The 21,522-nt window shown below is 44.4% G+C and overlaps 1 protein-coding gene across 1 annotated transcript in view; it reads right to left on the bottom strand.

The window, feature by feature from the left end:
* LOC124798833 (cytochrome P450 6k1-like) overlaps positions 1-21,522 on the bottom strand; it is a 68,544-nt gene that overhangs the window by 42,569 nt on the left and 4,453 nt on the right. Inside the window, exon 3 of the mRNA XM_047262364.1 lies at positions 9,512-9,774. Within this exon, the coding sequence (XP_047118320.1) occupies positions 9,512-9,774 (263 nt within the window). The remainder of the gene's footprint in view (positions 1-9,511; positions 9,775-21,522) is intronic.

The following is a 21,522-nucleotide window of genomic DNA, read 5'->3' on the forward strand; positions in this document are numbered from 1 at the left end:
ACATTTGCTCTGCAGAAGCGAAATGTATAAGCAAGCCTTAATACACTATGATAATGGCTGTGCAGTGTTTGTAGTCAGTGTCCAGAATCTGAAATCTTACAGTATCATTTCGTAATGACCCCTTTGTTGCGCCTGCGAGAGTTCTGGCACATCCGAAATACTATTATTCAAGTCATATTACGCTTCCAAGAAGCTAGTTTCGATAATTTTTCTGTAAATTTCAGAGCGAACTACACTCCTGGAAATGGAAAAAAGAACACATTGACACCGGTGTGTCAGACCCACCATACTTGCTCCGGACACTGCGAGAGGGCTGTACAAGCAATGATCACATGCACGGCACAGCGGACACACCAGGAACCGCGGTGTTGGCCGTCGAATGGCGCTAGCTGCGCAGCATTTGTGCACCGCCGCCGTCAGTGTCAGCCAGTTTGCCGTGGCATACGGAGCTCCATCGCAGTCTTTAACACTGGTAGCATGCCGCGACAGCGTGGACGTGAACCGAATGTGCAGTTGACGGACTTTGAGCGAGGGCGTATAGTGGGCATGCGGGAGGCCGGGTGGACGTACCGCCGAATTGCTCAACACGTGGGGCGTGAGGTCTCCACAGTACATCGATGTTGTCGCCAGTGGTCGGCGGAAGGTGCACGTGCCCGTCGACCTGGGACCGGACCGCAGCGACGCACGGATGCACGCCAAGACCGTAGGATCCTACGCAGTGCCGTAGGGGACCGCACCGCCACTTCCCAGCAAATTAGGGACACTGTTGCTCCTGGGGTATCGGCGAGGACCATTCGCAACCGTCTCCATGAAGCTGGGCTACGGTCCCGCACACCGTTAGGCCGTCTTCCGCTCACGCCCCAACATCGTGCAGCCCGCCTCCAGTGGTGTCGCGACAGGCGTGAATGGAGGGACGAATGGAGACGTGTCGTCTTCAGCGATGAGAGTCGCTTCTGCCTTGGTGCCAATGATGGTCGTATGCGTGTTTGGCGCCGTGCAGGTGAGCGCCACAATCAGGACTGCATACGACCGAGGCACACAGGGCCAACACCCGGCATCATGGTGTGGGGAGCGATCTCCTACACTGGCCGTACACCACTGGTGATCGTCGAGGGGACACTGAATAGTGCACGGTACATCCAAACCGTCATCGAACCCATCGTTCTACCATTCCTAGACCGGCAAGGGAACTTGCTGTTCCAACAGGACAATGCACGTCCGCATGCATCCCGTGCCACCCAACGTGCTCTAGAAGGTGTAAGTCAACTACCCTGGCCAGCACGATCTCCGGATCTGTCCCCCATTGAGCATGTTTGGGACTGGATGAAGCATCGTCTCACGCGGTCTGCACGTCCAGCACGAACGCTGGTCCAACTGAGGCGCCAGGTGGAAATGGCATGGCAAGCCGTTCCACAGGACTACATCCAGCATCTCTACGATCGTCTCCATGGGAGAATAGCAGCCTGCATTGCTGCGAAAGGTGGATATACACTGTACTAGTGCCGACATTGTGCATGCTCTGTTGCCTGTGTCTATGTGCCTGTGGTTCTGTCAGTGTGATCATGTGATGTATCTGACCCCAGGAATGTGTCAATAAAGTTTCCCCTTCCTGGGACAATGAATTCACGGTGTTCTTATTTCAATTTCCAGGAGTGTATGTTCAGGAAATATCACGAACAAACAAGTTTAAATGTTCAAAATGTGGTAGGCTTTCAACCTGTTCGAAAGTCAGCCATTTCACACATTTGGGAGGTCAAAATCTGCTATTAACTAACTTTCAATACCAAACTGCCCCATTCCGTGCACCATCACACACTTGGATGCTCTTCAACGTGGTCGAGACGTCGCCGCTCTAGTGTGTACCTCTGTTCGATGGCGCTCCTCCAGAGGTCATCCAAAGTGTGGGGAGGGTTCTTGCGACGACGTGTTGGAAGTTTCAACTGATCTCAAGGTGCTGCTTGGGATTCATGTCATCCAATGCTGCAGGCCAATCCATTCTATTGATTCCTGCCTCCTGGAGAAAGGTGTTCACGAAATGGGCACGGTGTGCCCATGCGTTACCGTCTTTAAAGACGAACCCATCGCCGACTGTTGAGCTGATCAGTACGTTGAAGGAACCTGTAGTGATACTGCGTATTCTGAAATTACCCTCGACAGCTATGAGAGTTATGAAATTCGTACGGATATCGGCCAAAAACCTGACTGCCATCCTGTCCTCCACACTCTTCTACTACGCTCATCAGGCTTTAAAGAAATCTTGTTCTTGTCGGTGAAAATATCTCCCGACACCATTCATCCGGGCTTCATTCCAGGTGCCTACCTACTTAGCACTCCACAGTGATGAAGGGTCAGCACCGTTGTTTAGTACTGGATGCCTAGAGGCAAAATTGATCCAGTGGAGACGGTTGCGTACTCACAGCTAATATCCTGGAAACTCCATTGATTTATGGAGTATGTAAAATCCACAAGGAAAGCTTCCTCCTCCAGCCTGTCGTTAAAGGATAGGCCCCCCTACTTACAATCTGGCGAAAACCAGGTCACCTCGTAGGACACACAGAATCGTATGCGAAGGATTCTACTCACTTCGTTCACAGGAGCAGTACGTACAGGATATTGATGTATTGGGCAGCTTCGACATAAAATCTCTCTTCTTCAACTTTCCAACTATCGGCTCCATTCAAGAACGAATACCTCTTGTTAACGGTGACCTGGTGCGGCTATGTTTATCGTCCAACTATTTCATCTGGTGTGATAAATATTACGTAATGAACAAACGTACGGAGTGACAATCGAATCAACACTCTCTCCGACAGCAGAGGACATCTTTATGCAAGCATTTGAAAAAACTGCCTTAATCCACGCGTAATTCCGCCAACATTGTTGGGTGCGACACTTCAGCGACACATTCTTCATTTGGCCGCATGGAGAAGCTGAGTTCCTTCAGAATATCAATTGTTTGGAATGCAGGTGGACGGCGTAGGTTATCTTCAAGCAGAAACTTTCCAACTGTTAGTAATAAAATGATATTTATTAGATATGGACGGCCAGGGTGGCCGAGCGGTTCTAGGCGCTATAGTCTGGAACCGCGTGACCGCTACGGTCGCAGGTTCGAATCCTGCCTAAGGCATGGATTTGTGTGATGTCCTTAGGTTAGTTAGGTTTAAGTAGTTCTAAGTTCTAGGGGACTGATGACCTCAGAAGTTAAGTCTCATAGTGCTCAGAGCCATTTGGACCATTTTTATTAGATATGAAGAAATAATGAACTTCACAAGTCCCCTAAAATACTAAAGTCCAGTCACTGTACCTCTGAGTGAGGCCTACGTAAAGCCCAGAGCTGGCCTACGATGCCTAAGAGCCTGTGTCTCGGAGACGACGGACGAACACTGCAGCTTGTAGACTCGGTCGAAACTGGAGACAGTACGCTACTCGGAGCACTGAAGAGAATTGTCTGCTGTTGCTCAGTGCTCCGGTTTAACGAGGCACCGACCAGTCGCTATCCACGCATGTGATGGCCAGGGACTAGTAGCGGCAGCCCATCGCGGACCTCGGTGTAGTTGGAACTGCCAACCCATACCGCTGCTGCGCTACGATTGTTTCGAGGGCGGCTTATCGATTGTGGAGGGGTACTCTCTGAAGTCACGAGTACCGTCACCACATCAACAATATACATAAGAACATCCATTTCACACTAGAATAAGAAAGTAACAGTGAGATTCTGTTCCTGCTCGTGAAGGCCTACAGCACTCCGATCGACAAACTGGAACACTAGATCTACCGGAAACCTGTCTACGCAAACCAGTACCCACACGCCGAATCCCATCATCTTCCGGCTCAGAGGTATCCCATCTTACATACGCTAACAGGTCAAGCCCATCGCGTCAGTGATAAAAATAGTATCAAATAATAATTAAAAGCGTTGCATTACACCTACCGAGGCATCGGGTACGACAATAAAGCAATAAGAATTCTAACAAGGGAACCTCCCCATCGCACCCCCCTCATATTTAGTTATAAGTTGGCACAGTGGATAGGCCTTGAAAAACTGAACACAGATCTATCGAGAAAACAGGAAGAAGTTGTGTGGAACTATGAAAAAATAAGCAAAATATACAAACTGAGTAGTGCATGCGCAAGATAGACAATATCAAGGAGAATCTGATCTCAGGAGCGCCGTGGTCTCGTGGTTAGCGTGACCAGCTGCGGACCGAGAAGTCCTAGGTCCAAGTCCTCTCTCCAGAGAAAAGTTTAACTTTTTATTTTCAGTTTATGTGACAAAATTATGTTTTCATCACTTTTTTGGGAGTGACTATCACATCCACAAGAAAACCTAAATCGGGCAAGGTAGAAGAATCTTTTTACCCATTCGCCAAGTGTACTAGTTAGGTGGGTCGACGACATATTCCTGACATGTGACGCACATGCTGTCACCAGTGTCGTATTGAATATATCAGACGTGTTTTCCTGTGGAGGAATCGGTTGACCTATGACCTTGCGATCAAATGTTTTCGGTTCCCATTGGAGAGGGACGTCCTTTCGTCAACTAATCGCACGGTTTTGAACTATCCTATAAATTCTTCCAATCCATATGTGGCATACAGCAAACCAGTGCTTAACAGTATTGGTTAAAAATTTTATAGGATAGTATTGATTAAAAACAGTCTTGGTTCCAATTTTTAGTTTTTTATTTTTCAATGACGTGTCTCGCCATATTTAGGCATCTTCAGGTTATGTTTTCTAGATGGACGCGAGACACACCAAGATCTGCATAACGCGTTCCCGTTCACAGGAGCGAGTAACAGAATAAGATGAGGGCTCAGGTAGTAAGCTTAACGCTTATTCTGTTACTCGCTCCTGTGAACGGGAACACGTTGTGCAAATCTTGGTGTCTCTCGCGTCCATGTAGAAAACATAACCTGAAGATGCCTAAATAAGGCGAAACGCGTCGTTGAAAAATAAAAAACTAAAAATTGCAACCAAGACTGTTTTTAATCAATACTATCCTATAAATTGTTTTTAACACGTTTCTGGGATATCGAGTAGTGTAGCGTCCTGGTACGTTTAGGACGAGAACACGAAATGTGAGAGATTCAGGCTGCTTATAATTAAACTGATTGTGCCGTTGTGCGGCCTTTTTACATTGCAAGACGCAGAAACGATGTAACTATCTTCATTAATCGATGCCCTCGCAGAGTATGCTGAAAAAAATAATAGTTTCACTTTATGCCAAAATGTCAGAAAAAGAGCGCTGTAAGCAGCCATAATGTGACATGTTTCCTGTTTTGACGTCAGTGTGCAGTTTGCCGCTTGGTGATGCGTGTTGATTCCTTTTGTGAAGTGGGTATTGGTTTAAAGGCTTAAGAGTACGAAACGGAATGGCTATTGAGAAAAAAGACCGTGTACTGCTGAAGTTGTTTTACCAGTATGTCGGCAATAGCAGCATTGTATTGTGGGAGTATCTCCGAAAGAAACAGCTACAAAGAGGCCCTATGCCAATAAGTGGGCGGAAGAATACGATCAAGAAATATGGAGAAACAGGTGAATTAGGTGGTGCAGCAGGGAGAGGGAGGTGGCCCCTTCCCACGGCAGTTGTTGTATATATATCCGACCGAACAGTAAAAGGCTCAAATTCTATAGCCAGTGCTGGAGCTGTGTCACGGTAATTCTCTCTCCCCTGGTCAACAGTTCGGAAGATTTTGCGGCGAATTTTACTCTGGTATTCCTACAGAATTCAGAATGTGCACCAAAGGAAGCCCACATCGCCTTGACTTCGCCCTTTGCTTTTTTTGGCACACAAGAAAATGGATGTCATGTGGCCCGCGGATGTTCTTTGGTCGGACGAGGCACATTTTAGTCTGCCGGGTGCCATGAATTCATAGAACTGACGCGTATGAGATTCTGCTTCGCCAAATGTTGCGCAGGAACATTCACTGCACTAAGTTTGTTTGACAATGGTGTGATTTCACAAGCTCCGTCGTTCTCGGCACGTTTTTCTTCAAGAATATAACACCTCACGGGCGTGTTAGTTGTACAGTGACACCTTGTGCATCTCATGATCCCATCTTTGTCAGCACGCGACTGTGTCCACACCACTATTTTCATGTAAGATGGGGCGACACCACTTGTCGCTTGCCAGTTGACCGATTTGCTTTGAAAACCTTCCGTAAAGACAGCCTCATCTCTAAGCAATTTCAAGATGTGTGGTCTTCCAGATCCCCCGACCAAAATCCACGTGCCTTCTGGTTCTTGGAATATCTGAAAGACTGTGTATGTCACGGGTGTATCTGAACTCTTCCTGACCTGAAGGATAGCATACGACAACATATCGCTCTGATTACATCGATATGCTGCGAGCAACTGTCGACGACGCTGAGCTAGGGAGCCGAGAGATCATATTGAACACATCTCGTAACTTGTGACCATGCCCTAATAAACATGTCAAAAACACCGTTATCATGTATTTGATCGTTCCTTCCCTTCTCCTGCACCCAGACCACATTATAACTGGTTAAAACGGCATCTTTTCACCTGGTGGCAGAAAGTGGAACTATTTTTTTTTTCAGCATACACTGCGAGCGCACAGATTAATGAACAGAAATAGGATGTTTCAGCCTTCTGCGATGTGCTGCCAAAGCAGAGTTACTAAACATAGCCTTCCGAAATGCCTTCGCAAAAGAAGACGAAGTAAATATTCCAGAATTAGAATCGAGAACAGCTGCCAACATGAATAACGTAGAAGTAAATATCCTCGGAGTAGTGAAGCAACTTAAATCATTTAATATAAGCAAGTCTTCTGGTCCAGACTGTATACCAATTAGGTTCCTTTCGGAGTATGCTGATGCTTTAGCTTCAATCATATACAACCGTTCGCTCGACGAAAGATACGTACCCAAAGGCTGGAAAGTTGCACGGGTCACACCAATACTCAAGAAAGGTAGTAGGAGTAATCCACTAAATTACAGGCCCATGTCGTTAACGTCGATATGCAGCAGGATTTTAGAACATACATTGTATTCGAACATAATGAATTACCTCGAAGAAAACGGTCTATTGACACACAGTCAAGATGGGTTTAGAAAACATCGTTCATGTGAAACACAACTAGCTCTTTTTTCACGTGAAGTACTGAGTGTTATTGACAAGGGATTTCTGAACGATTCCGTATTTCAGGATTTCCGGAAGGCTTTTAACACTGTACCACACAAGCGGCTCGTACTGAAATACCGTGCTTATGGAATATCGTTCAGTTATGTGATTGGATTTGTGATTTCCTGTCAGAGAGGTCACAGCTCGTAGTAATTCACGGAAAGTCATAGAGTAAAACAGAAGTGATTTCTGGTGTTCCCCAAGGTAGTGTTATAGGTCCTTTGTTGTTCCTTATCTATTATAAACGATTTGGGAGACAATCTGAGCAGCCGTCTTCGGTTGTTTGCAGATGACGCTGTCGTTTACAGACAAATAAAGTCATCAGAAGATAAAAAACAAACTGCAAAACGATTTAGAAGAAATATCGGAATGGTGCGAAAAGTGGCAGTTGACCTTAAATAACGAAAAGTCTGAGGTCATCCACATGAGTGCTAAAAGGAATTCTTTAAAATTCGGTTACACGATAAATCAGTCTAATCTAAAAGCTGTAAATTCAACTAAATACCTAGGTATTACAATTACGAACAACTTAAATTGGAAGGAACAATAGAAAATGTTGTGGGGAATGCTAACCAAAGACTGCGTTTTATTGGCAGGACACTTAGAAAATGTAACAGACCTACTAAAGAGACTGCCTACACTACGCTTGTCCGCCCTATTTTAGAATACTGCTGCGCGGCGTGGGATCCTTACCAGATAGGACTGACGGAATACATCGAAAAAGTCTAAGAATGGCAGCACGTTTTGCATTATCGCGAAATATAGGAGAGAGTATTACAGAAATGACACAGGATTTGGGATAGACATCATTAAAAGAAAGGTGCTTTTCGCTGCGACGGAGTCTTCTCACGAAACTCCAATCACCAACTTTCTCCTCCAAATGCGAAAATATTTTGTTGACATCGACCCACATAGGGAGGAACGATCACCAAGATAAAATAAGGGAAATCAGAGCCGGTACGGAAATATATAGGTGTTCATTCTTTTCAAAATGGTTCAAATGGCTCTGAGCACTATGGAACTTAACTTCTGAGGTCATCAGTCCCCTAGAATTTAGAATTACTTAAACCTAACTAACCTAAGGACATCACACACATCCATGCCCGAGGCAGGATTCGAACCTTCGACCGTAGCGGTCGCGCGGTTCCAGACTGTAGCGCCTAGAACCGCTCGGCCACTCCGGCCAGCTGTTCATTCTTTCCGCATGTAGATGTAGATGTAAACAGCCCGTACTGCAGCACTCGGAACACCGTCCGTTTGATTATACCTAGGTATTTAGTTGAATTTACAGCTTACCTACTCTATAATAAAGAGTTGTCCATGTATATTGTAAGTAGCCTGTTCGTATGTTTGTATGTTGGCAGCGCTATAGACTGTAGTTAATGCCGCTGACAGCGCTCTGCGCCTTAGGTAAGAGCCTGCTAGTCCGTCCACCCACAGAGTCTCTTACCTAGGGCGCAGAGTGCTGTCAGCGGCATTAAATACAGTCTATAGCGCTGCCAACATACAAACATATGAACAGGCTACTTACAATACCAACAGACGTATGAGGTTATCTATGAGTGACATACTTATTGACGGAGTCTGACTCAACACATTTGAAAATGTACCGCGCTTTGATAGACAGGGAATCTTTCACAATCACGTAGTGATGCACAGACTGATCGATTCAGAAACGGAAGATATGTTGTCGGTATAAGGGTTTATTCATAAGCACCTCCATAGTTTCACAAGAGGACTGCTCGAAAGCTGCAAGACACACAAAAATGACACATTTCAGTGGCTAGAGCATGTTCCCAAGTTCCAATTGGGCGTATGCACCAAGGTGTAATTGCACTAGGGGGCAGGTATGTCAGAATATGTAAAAAGATCATACGATCCATACTGGCGTTCCGGATTAGCTCGGAACTCAATGAAAAGGTTTCCAAAAGCAGCCTGCTGTTGCGCCTTTCCAGGCAATTTTCGTCAGTGTCTTCAATGAACAACATGCACGTATTGACACTTGTCATGTCACAAGCAGTGCCCACATTGACCACCTCTTACGTGAGTTATAAATTCGAGAGACGCTCTATCCACTGATGTGCGGCTGTTTCCTATATGTCATCTACTTTTCTAGCAGTCGTCTTCCGAAACCCCAGAGATACTTATGAATAACCATGTATATTGACAGAAAGCGGAGTGACGTGGGGAAAATATAATAGGCCTACAAGTTTGTGAGTGATATGACGTAATCACAGGGATTAAAATCAGAGCAGAATGTCCGCACACACACTTTTTGTCTAAAGAGAATCATTGTTTCACATTTTATACACTTCGTTAGGTACCGACAGTTTCCAAAGTGTCTAGCAATCATGCTGCTATTACTCACCTGAAGAGTTTCGCAGTAGGTGGATGGATAGCAAGTAACAGCTGTTCCACCCTGTCCGACGTGTAGAACTCGAACAGTTTGCGGCCCCACACCCGAAACTCGGCGTCCGGATTGCGCTGGCAGTTGCACTCAACGCCGAAGGCGACGCTCCCGATGACGTCTATCGTGAACCTGGCCGAAACGTCGCGAATCTCTACTACTTGTTCCCTCCTCGCTGCATCGTCCAGGACTTCCACCATCTCGCGGCCGCATCTGTCTATCGTCTGCAAGCGTCAAATGTGCAACCATATAAAGCTCTAGACTACACTTCGTCTCGTGGTAAATAAAGTATATGTGCAAAGATGTCCAGGAATAAATTTAGCTTCGAAAGAGGAAAAAACAATAGATGCTGTCCACAGTAAGAATATGTAGGACACCCATGAGCATTTGATGGCTATGAGCGCTATGGGACTTAACTGCTGTGGTCTTTAGTCCCCCAGAACTTAGAACTACTTAAACCTAACTAACCTAAGGACATTACGCACATCCATGCCCGAGGCATGCGGTCGCGAGGTTCCAGACTGTAGCGCCTACAACCGCTCGGCCAATTCGGCCGGCAACCCATGAGCAACTGAACTACATTTAGTTACTGTATTGGAGAAAGAGTGCTTCTGTCACAAAGGCAATTTTAATATTTCATGACGAATAAATCCACTCCAGTTGTATTTGACAAATTATTTATTTGGATAAAGTAGTTCAAATGGTTCAAATGGCTCTGAGCACTATGGGACTTAACTTCTGAGGTCATCAGTCCCCTAGAACTTAGAACTACTTAAACCTAACTAACCTAAGGACATCACACACATCCATGCCCGAGGCAGGATTCGGACCTGCGACCGTAGCGGTCTCGCGGTTCCAGACTGTAGCGCCTAGAACCGCACGGCCACACCGGCCGGCTAAAGTAGTACACATGACCCAGGTGTCAGGATGTAAATCCCATCTTCAGGCGCTTGATTGGGGACGGGAAAGTGCCAGTGAGGTAAAATGTCCAGCAAAGTTATCAAATCTGTTGACCGATCTTGTAAGGCGTCCGCGACATGCTGCGGGCTGGGCATTTATGTGGCCCCGTTTTCCCAGTGTAGTATGGTTGACCCAAAGAACCTTTTCATGCCTCACCCACACGGGATCTTGCACGCTACTAGATAAATTTGCTGGATTTTTTAGATGACTGGGCGATCTTCTCCTATTCAATGAAGCGCCTGAAGGCAGGATTTAATTTACAACCTAAAACCTGGGACGCGTACACGATTTTATCCAAGTAAAGGATTCCTTGAACATAACTGGAGCGGATTTATTGATCACCAAAAAATTTAGCAGCAGTTGTGGATGTTGCCCAAACAGTATGTTATTATTTTAATAGTCGGGGAGTCGGCCGTTGTGACCGATCGGTTCTAGGCGCTTCAGTCCGGAACCCCGCTGCTGCTACGGTCGCAGGTTCGAATCCTGCCTCGGGCATGGATGTGTGTGATGTCCTTAGGTTAGTTAGGTTTAAGTAATTCTAAGTCTAGGGGACTGATGACCTCAAATGTTAAGTCCCATAGTGCTTAGAGTTATTTGAACCATAATAGTCGGGGATCAAGTAACCACGAATTCGACAAATGTACTGGTCATCGGCGCGACAAAAGAGTGCAGAATAAGCAAAATGGTTGGTATCAGCTCACTTGACAATGGACAGATTGCGAATGCCCGACTGTGGGACACTGCATCTCCGAGGATGTTTAAGCACCGAACTTTACATGTGTCACTGTGTTAATTTTGTGTCTTGCATACTTCGATTCCGGGACAACTCACGCTCCCAGAGGAAACCATGATGGCCGAAAAGGTCTTCAAGAAGTATTCTCGTACCGAGGATGTCTATGCGGGAAGAAGTGAACACATATTAGTGTTCCATTTTGCCTCAGCAGCGAAATTTGTAGCATTCTATTTTTGTATCGTGCCCATTCGTGTTTTCGCCTACAATATCTGCTGATAATGGAGGGCTCAGTCGCACTCGAATTGTATCAAAATCATTTAACCAATTCAGCATCACTTCAATTTTAGGACTGATAAATAAACAAAGAAGCAACTCATTAAAAGAGAATAGAGTTTTCCCTGAGATTTATTACAGTTAGAGAAGGGACGTGTTCAAGAAAGGAATATAGATTAACGACGAGGTCATTAGAGAAAGAGCTCTAGATTATATTGGGGCGGGATATTTGTAGTGTTCTATTACACACAATATGGTACAACACACTCTGTATTAAGCAAGAAACATGGATTAAATGTAATCACTTGACAGTTCACAATTCCGGTCCACGCCGGACCGCTGTAAATTGTGAAACACACCGGGGGGAATAATACCGACAGTCCAGGGCAAAGTAAATCCGTCAATAAACCGTAGCATCGCAATCCGAAACACGGTTCAGTGGAGACTCCAGTAAACAGCCAGGTTACATAAGCACAGTGTAAGCGAGGTAGAGACTTTAGCACAGCACGATTCGAAGTCTCTTTCAGCCACCCAGAGGCTGGGCTTTATCTCAGAGCTGCATCTTCAGCAGGAGCCCCGTGCTGACCGCCAGATGAGTCACTGATAGCGGACACGGCAAGCTATCGACTTCGCCCTCGGATGACAGAGATACAGCAACCACTTTATCGGAAAGGTCCTGATAGTCATGTGAAGTGAGTTATATTAGCCACTGAAAACACAAATCAGGATGTCAGGATGGGTAACTTCTGCCCTTCTGACGTAAAATTTAACATAGTCGGGAAAAGATAACATATAACTTCAACAGTGTATTGGAAGTGTCACAGAACTAGATAAATCTTAATCACGAGATCTTTCTTACACAAGAGTGTTAAAAGTATGTATTTAGAAAAGGTACATATTTTTAAAAGAAGTACTAAAATTAGAATCCTTGTTGCGACCTCACAGACGTGCTTGACAAAGCTGTGGTTCCTATACTCTTGTAGTGACTGTTCTTGTTGCTCCCAAGCTGGGCTCAAAATTACACTACTGGCCATTAAATTTGCTACACCACGAAGATGACGTGATACAGACGCGAAATTTAACCGACAGGAAGAAGATGCTGTGATATGCAAATTATTAGCTTTTCAGAGCACTCACACAAGGCTGGCGCCGGTGGCGACACCTACAACGTACTGACATGAGTAAAGTTTCCAACCGATTTCTCATAAACAAACAGCAGTTGACTGGCGTTGCCTGGTGAAAAGGTTGTTGTGATGCCTCGTGTAAGGAGGAGAAATGCCTACCATCACGTTTCCGACTTTGATAAAGGTTGGATTGTAGCCTGTCGCGATTGCGGTTAATCATTTCGCAACATTGCTGCTCGCGTTGGTCGAGATCCAATGACTGTTAGCGGACTATGGAATCGATGGGTTCAGGAGGGTAATAACGGATCGCCGTGCTGGATCCCAACGGCCTCGAATCACTAGCAGTCAAGATGACAGGCATCTTATCTCTATGGCTGTAACGGATCGTGCAGCCACGTCTCGGTCCCTGAGTCAGCCGATGGGGACGTTTGCAAGACAACAACCATCTGCACGAACAGTTCGACGACGTTAGCAGCAGCATGGACTATCAGCTCGGAGACCTTGGCTGCGGCTACCCTTGACGCTGCATCTCAGACAGGAGCGCCTGCGATGGTGTATTCAACGACGAACCTGGGTGCACGAATGGCAAAACGTCATTTTGTCGGATGAATCTAGGTTCTGTTTACAGCATCATGATGATCTCATCCGTGTTTGGAGACATCGCGGTGAACTCACATTGGAAGCGTGTATTCGTCATCGCCATACTGGCGTATCACCCGGCGTGACGGTATGGGGTGCCATTGATTACACGTCTCGGTCACTTCTTGTTCTCATTGACGGCACTTTGAACAGTGGACGTTAAATTTCAGATGTGTTACGACCCGTGGCTCTACCCTTCATTCGATCCCTGTGAAACCCTACATTTCGGAAGGATAATGCCCGACTGCATGTTGCAGGTCCTGTACGGGCCTTTCTGGATACAGAAAATGTTCGACTGCTGCCCTGGCCAGCACATTCTCCAGATCTCTCACCAATTGAAAACGTCTGGTCAATGGTGGCCGAGCAACTGGCTCGTCATAATACGCCAGTCACTACTCTTGATGAACTGCGGTACCGTGTTGAAGCTGCATGAGCAGCTGTACCTGTCAAGCTCTGTTTGACTCAATGCCCAGGCGTATCAAGACCGTTATTACGGCCAGAGGTGGTTGTTCTGGGTACTGATTTCTCAGGATCTATGCACCCAAACTGTGTGAAAATGTAACCACAAGTCAGTTCTAGTATAATATATTTGTCCAGTGAGTATCCGTTTATCATCTGCATTTCTTCTAGGTGTAGCAATTTTAATGGCCAGTAGTGTATGTAGGGATCGAACTGGCTTTTCTGTCTGTTAAATGGCTGATGTGCGCCGGGCTGCTGGAAGTAAATAAGTCTCATACACCTCTCCCTTGAGAGGTAGGTATCGATTTGTTATTATTTTTATTATTATTACAACTTTAGTAGAATTTATTTAGTTATCATAAACATTCATGTTCGACCAATTAGTGACCTGTGTCTTTTTCATCCAGAGAAATTCTTGTCACTGGCGCAAAGTAGTCTCATATGATGCAATTGAAAAAAAGAAGAATGTATGAACTTTTTCTCTATCATTTAGCGTAGCTGACGTATTTGTAGTAAGATTTTGTGTTGTGTGCAGGCAACTCTACCCTGATTTAAATCGGCGTCGGCGTGGTTGGTATCCATAAAGGGTGTGGGCCGTAGATGTGAACGAATAAATTTTTATTCCTTGGCTGCCACTTCGTCTCTGGTGCTAGCGAAGCGATACCGGCTAGGCAGTACAACTTGCGAGTCACTATAGCCCTCAAACAGCTTGTGATGAAGCGGCATCATTAACTGAGTGGTACGTCCGCTTCATTGCCATGGCTGGGGTTATATCACTCCACGTAGTCCGCAGCTGAGAAGCGTAAGGCTAAAGCTATAGTCCTTACTGCCCCGAATTCCGCACCCCAACTGGTGCATGTTAATCTCAGTACAATGTAACTTCTAGCAGTTACTTAATGCTTCGTGTTCGGTCCTGTAAGTTAATGCGCCATCTAATGTTACACACAAGTATTTTGGGATTGTGTAGTTCTCGAGCCTTACTTCCTTCCATGCTTCTTCAGGTGAAAAATACAGGTTTGCGTCTTTGAGCAGTTAGGTTTGAGTTGGTTTTCTTGTAGTAGAGACCCAGTTGTTCAGGAGCTTCTGATACTTTCTTTTCTCCGGTCTCAAAGTGATTTGCTTGAGCTGCGATGGCAAAATCTGTTGCACGTGCGAAAATATACTAGTCGGCACAAATGTGGGTTCTTTACTTTACTCCAGAAGAAGACCGAGTGGATAATGTAACATGTAACATATTAGTTCACATTATTATAATTACATAGGTAAGAAGAATTGCTTAACTTTGCACAATCTATTTTCACAGGAATGTCATGAGTGTTTACAACTGTCTCTGAATATTAACGTATGACTTCAAAACATAGCTCTCTCACTCATAGTACATTAAAAAATAACTTTCACGTAAAGTTCTGCCTAATTCATTGATCGCACAGCTGTCCTACAGGAAGAAGATTCTATCGTCTTAATCGACGATCGCATACTGTGGCCGAGCGGTCCCGTGCTCGGCCGTAAGTAGTACAGAAGTTGCTGCGGCGTAGCGAAACTTTTACCGGTGTAGCTACGTCGTTGTCGTTCATTCGTCTGTGTGGCTTGCAGCGACTACCTTCTCTGTATTTGAGTTGCGACATACCAACCTTTCTTTGGCATCTCATTCTTTGGACGACACCACACAATCATCTGCCGGTGTAAAACTTCGTGTGCTCTCATACAGTGCGGTGGTTCGTTCTTTTGTTTTCTTCACTGGCTTCTTTGCCCTTAAAAATTCTGAAGGAGATTTCCAATCGTTTGTGTCATGCCACTATTTTTACTTAGTTTCTACATTTTCCGTTACAGCTGTTCGTGGTTCACCGTGTCGCAAGCAGGTGATAAGTGTATGAAAACAGCCCCAGTGATTCTTCTCTTCTCGAATTCATCCTTCATGTGTTGTGTTAGTTTCAGTACCTGCGACGTGTCACATCTGCCTGTTCTGATGCCGGCTTTTTGCAGTCTCAGGAAAGGCTCCAGTACGGACTCCGTTTAACGCCCTTCACACATGGTTCGCAGGACATTGTGCGAGAAAAGGGCAAGCTCAGTTTCGCATAGGAAGTTTACTATATTCGAATTAAAGGCATTATTTCGATTATAATAAATTTCATGGCGGCAGGAAAGCTTCCCCACACAAATCAACACGCATTTACAATGTATCGCTTGTGTGAAATAGGTTTCGGCTCATGATACCCTGCTATTCGTGGATGATGGACAACATGAACATTCCATATTTCTAGATTACCGGAAAGAGTTTAACACAGTGCCCTGTTGCACAGTGTTAACGAAGTTCCGAGTATACGAAATAGCTGCCCAGACAGTGAGTGACTTGAAGACTTATTAAATAGCGGAACCCAGTATGTTGTACTGGACGGTGTGTGTTCGCCAGAGAAAAGTGTACCGTCAGAGGTGCCACTGGGAATTGTGATAGAACCGTTCTTCTTCTCCATGTACAACAAATGTTTTGACAGGTAGAGTGACGAGCAGTCTGCAGCTGTTTGCCGATGACGTTGTTGTGCTCTGGAAACTGTCGTCTTTTGCAACTGTAGAGCATTCAGGATGACATAGACAGAATTTCTGCTCGCTGTGATGAATTATAGCTTGCTCTAAATATAGAAAAATGTAAGATATGACGGATGAGTGGGAAAAACAACCCTATAATATTCGAATACAGTACTGATGCTGTGGAGCTTAACCCAGTCATGGCGATTGAATATCCAGGCGTCACGTTGCAAAGCGACATAAAATGGAACGATTAGGTGAGGACTGTGTTATTTCTATTTATCGGGAGAATTCTGGGAAAATATGGTTCCTCTGTAAAGGACTCCGCACGTAAGTGGCGCTGAGCACTATGGGACTCAACTGCTGAGGTCATTAGCCCCTAGAACTTAGAACTAGTTAAACCTAACTAACCTAAGGACATCGCAAACATCCATGCCCGAGGCAGGATTCGAACCTGCGACCGTAGCGGTCGCTCGGTTCCAGACTGTAGCGCCTAGAACCGCACGGCCACTTCGGCCGGCTACACCGCACGTAAGACGCAAGTGTGACCTACTGCCGAGTACCGTTACTACTGGAGTGTTTTGGATTCTCGCCAGGTCGAATTAAAGGAAGACAAAGAAGCAATTCAGGGGCATGCTGCTAGATTTGTTACCGGCAGGTTCGATCAGTACGCGAGTGTCACGGAGACGCTTTGTGCAATGAAATTGGAATACCCGCAGGAAAGGCGACGTTCTTTTCACGAAACACTACTAAGAAAATTTATAAGACCGGTGAAAAATGAAATGAGCGTGTGGCATTGTTGGCCGGGATGCCCCATCTGAAGAAGTTCGGCCGCCGAGTGCAATTCTTATTTCAGTCGACGCCACATTGGGCGACTTGTATGCCGGTGATGAGGAAGAAATTATGATGAGGACAACACAACACCCAGTCCACGAGCGGAGAAAACCTTCAACCCGGCCGGGAATCGAAACCGGGCCCGCTGCGTGGGAGGCAAGCACGTAACCACTTTTTTAAAATTTTGTTCGACATAGTTCGTTGCGTTTTTTGGTCTGGGCGGACGTCACAAGACATCCGTTCAAGTTAATCGTTGATTCCTTGTCTTCAGTTTTTTTTTTTAATTACAGAGAGCACGCAGCCCTCTGACCGAACACGCTGAGCTACCGTGCCGGCGTCAGTTAAGCAGCAGGACTATAGAACTGGTATTTGTGGCTGACTGCAGAGTGATTCTAATGTTGCCAAACTACATTTCGTGTAAGGACCTCTAAGACAAGATAAGAGGAACTAGGGCTCGTACAGATACGTATAGATAGCAGTTGTTTCTTCGATCGTTTACGAGTCGAATAAGAAAGAAAGTGACTAGCAATGACACACGGTGTCCTCCGCCATGCACCTTTTGGTAGCTTGCGGAGTTTGTGTGTAGATGTAGATGCAAATTAAATGAATCGCACCTGCTTTGCGAAGACGACAGGCAGTAAACCGCTTGTTGCAAGTGATTAAGTGATCGAACCCAAACCTCAACGATAACTAAATAAATTCTTCTAAAATGATAATAATAATAATAAAAAGAGTAACAAATAGATTCCTGCCGTAAGGAGATAGGTGTATGAGAAATTGCAGCGCCTCCGTCAGCGATTGGTTTACTTGCAGCAGCCTGGCGCACATCAACCATTTAACGGATAGACAAGACAGTTTGATCACTAGATAATTTTGAGCCCAGCTTGGGAGCAACAAGAACAATCACTGCGCATCATTATCAAGTATGTCTGGCAGGAACGGAACAAGGATTATAATGTTAGTACTTCTTTCCTAAAATGTGTAATTTTTCTAGTTACGTTTTTTTGACACTGTTGTGTGAGAAAGGTCACGTGATTAAGTTTTATCTCGTTCTGTAACTCTTCGGATACACTGTTACACTAAGATGCTGTCATTTCCCAGCCACGCTGAATTATAAGTCAGAAGGGCACACGTTACCCATCCTGACATACTAATTTGTGTTTTCAGTGGCTGCTATAACTCACATTACTTGAATACCAGGATTTTTCCATTAAAGAGGTTGCTGTATTCCTGTTATCTGACGACAATTTTGGTACACACTGTCAAGTCAGAAACACTGTTGTTTCTTTCCAGTCATCACAGTTAACCATTAGTGAGTAGTATAATGAAAGTTTTCTGTGCGCGCCTGACGTCGGAGAAACCAGTGCCTATATTCGACGTAGAGCAGGTGTCATTGTGAAAGTGCAGAGAAGACAAGTTCTGTGGGACACTTCCGTATCTGATTGTACTAACAAATCAAAAAAATGCTAAAGCAATAAATGAAACCCGTAAATTATATGACAGAGATTTTTATCCCTTACCATCACAGGAGACGGATTTTATAGGTAAGCACATGCCAAACAACTGATTAACTGTAGCACGGTATTTCCTGTTCAAACAATGTCATAAGACACTCTGTTGCACTAACTAGGGAGCATTGTCAAGAGTAAATGTACGATCTTGATGAAACTTGGCGGGTGCGCAGAGGGGGCAGAATAATGTAATACGTATTTTTTGTTTGTGCTCAGTTTCACTTTTAAAAGGTAAAACACACCCCGAAAGGTAATTTGACATATTAAGTTTGGAGGGAACATGTTTGAAACACTGATATATAACAAATGTTTTTCATATAAAAGTTGATAACTAATTAAAGTTCTTGAAAACTGTTTTGTCGAATTTTGTAGTAGTCAGAAATTTTGTAAACTACCCCACCACCATTAATTAATTTTAAAAAATGAAAACCTTCGTTACAATAAAATTAAAGAAGTTTTCAAGCTACGTACATCCACGTGTAATAAAGCTAGTTTCAAAAATGTCATTTTTGTAAAATAAGCTGTACACAATGTGCTTGCAGAGTATTTTCAGCATAACTAATTAAAATACCAGAACATTCATTGTTATTCTAGTTACTGTACATATTTTACTTGTATTTGTTTTATGTTTCAAACTGTTATTTTACGTTTTACTTTCTTTTTTTTGTTTTTTAGTTTAGCGTTTCATGTAAGTGTATTTTCTCAATTGAAAATAAAAGGTAAATCATTATTATGACACAAAATCATTACAGTAGTGATAATCTATAGATAAATAGTTATAAAATTTTCTTACACAATGCACATAAAATGAACGATTGTACTTCTGCCTTCAAGCCCTTTGGGTTCACCAGATGAACAAATAAGAAAACATCTATCAAACATCTTTTGTCGTACTCAGGCGTATTTTTACCAGATTTCAGTGCCGGCGCAAGGACATTTGAGGCTTCGAAAAGAGATTCTCGAATTCTCGGTCCAAACTGACCATTAGTTTCTTTTAAAACTATGAAAAGGTGAGTGGTCAATATGAAAACACCCGGGGACAAAGAACTCGTTCATCAGCTGATCCCAAAAGGCTCGAGAGCACAGGTACAGACGTGAGATGTATACGGCTTTCGATCCTGGAAAAACATTGTGAATAGATTTTCAGATGTAGTTCTTTTGAATGATTGTGATGTCACTCTCCGCTTGAGAAACGACATAATCAAGCAGCACTCACTAGTGCACAATCAATGCTCTTCGCCAAGGCTTACCAACGTACTGAAATATGCCTGATACAAATCACAATATTTAGAGGGTCACCCGTGACAGTTTGGAATCCTGTAGATTTTGTTTTACTTTGGGTTCTCCGTCGTGTATATTATGTGAAGGAATTTCGTTCATTTTATGGGCATGGTGCAAGGAAACTTCATGTCTTAAGTATTTATTTACAGACTTGCTGTTACCCGCTGCGTCGCTCGCATATCAGCAGGTTTGTTACGATGAGCGATGGTAGTAAGTAAGCCAGTAATTTTACAAGATGTCTGTGTATTTAGTGGCGTAGAGACGCAAGTACAAAAAATGTATTCAGTGCCGGTATGTAGTTACATAATGAATGCGTTCCTATTATTTTGCTGCATGTCGAACCAGAAATCATGCATTATATTTTTCTATTTATATTTAAAGAACGTCTCGATTCCTTACATTCATGGAGAAGCAAAGTTTTCAGCAGTTTCTCTAGCTCACCTAGTACTGGATGCGAAATTTTGTCACCAGAGCAGCACATACCAACCGTTTCTCTCTTCCATTTTAATACGTTATGGTGCCTTCATTTTTGATTTGTCCCCCTATGATGATTAATTTATGATTGACAGAGTCAGTTAATGTCCGCAGCTCGTGGTCTCGCTGTAGCGTTCTCGATTCCCAACCACGGGGTCCCGGGTTCGATTCCCGGCGGGGTCAGGTATTTTAACCTAGCTCGAGATGTGTTGTTGTGTCAACCCCATTACGGTCGGAGGACCTCCACTAGGACCTTGCCTAGCACGGCGGTGCGGGTCTCCCGCATCGTTCCCCTACGCTCTGCCAAGGAGTATGGGACTTCATCACCATCGTCATCATCATAGTCGGTTAATAGATCAGAATCAAATGCAGCCTCACCAAAAGGCTCCCGCGTTCCATATGTAAAGGTACGGCCCTCTCTTTATGGTACAGCCTTTAAGTGACGCTATCGATGTGATTATTCAAGCCTCTTGGAAGCTGTATAAAATGCGAGTTTGTGACTGTTCTGATGTCTCTGTAGCTGTTACGGCCGCCTGACGTTCTGCATCCAAGTTCCGGCGGATATGAAATTGCTCTGAGGTTTGTTGGATTCGAGGAACTCTCGCAGCTTGAGCTCTCTTAGAACTACGCGCTAAATCAGATGTACATTTACGAAGCTCATAGTAATAGTTTTAAATATAGTTCTCCGGCTTGCTGTCTTATCTTATTGTTATATCTCACACAAAAGTCTCCAGCTAAGCCAGATGGGGTAGGAATTCAATAGCATAAAGCATGCGCGCAGTAACATTGGATTTGCAACGTCACGGAATAACCTACAGACACTAACAGTCGCCGACCATCGCAATTGCGTCGTCTGCATGTCAGTCAAGTAGGCCGTATTTAAAAATGTTGATAATACTAAAAAAATACGACTTCCTAAACTCGTAGCCTATGGTATTCCTAAGGTTCAACCCATCCCCACGCTAAATACGGTTCAGTAGTAGAGTCATGAAAACTTAGCAGTGTGAGTTACTCGTATGTATGAAACACGTTGAGAATTGAATAAGCATTGTATTAACGACGTTGAACCATATTACGTAGAACATATCAACTAACAAAAGCATTTGCACAAATATGGTAAAGCTCAAAAGTGAAACAGAAAATAGTTTTTTTCAAAAAGTA

This window comes from Schistocerca piceifrons, chromosome 5 (genome assembly GCF_021461385.2).
Source record: "Schistocerca piceifrons isolate TAMUIC-IGC-003096 chromosome 5, iqSchPice1.1, whole genome shotgun sequence".
NCBI lineage: Eukaryota > Metazoa > Arthropoda > Insecta > Orthoptera > Acrididae > Schistocerca > Schistocerca piceifrons.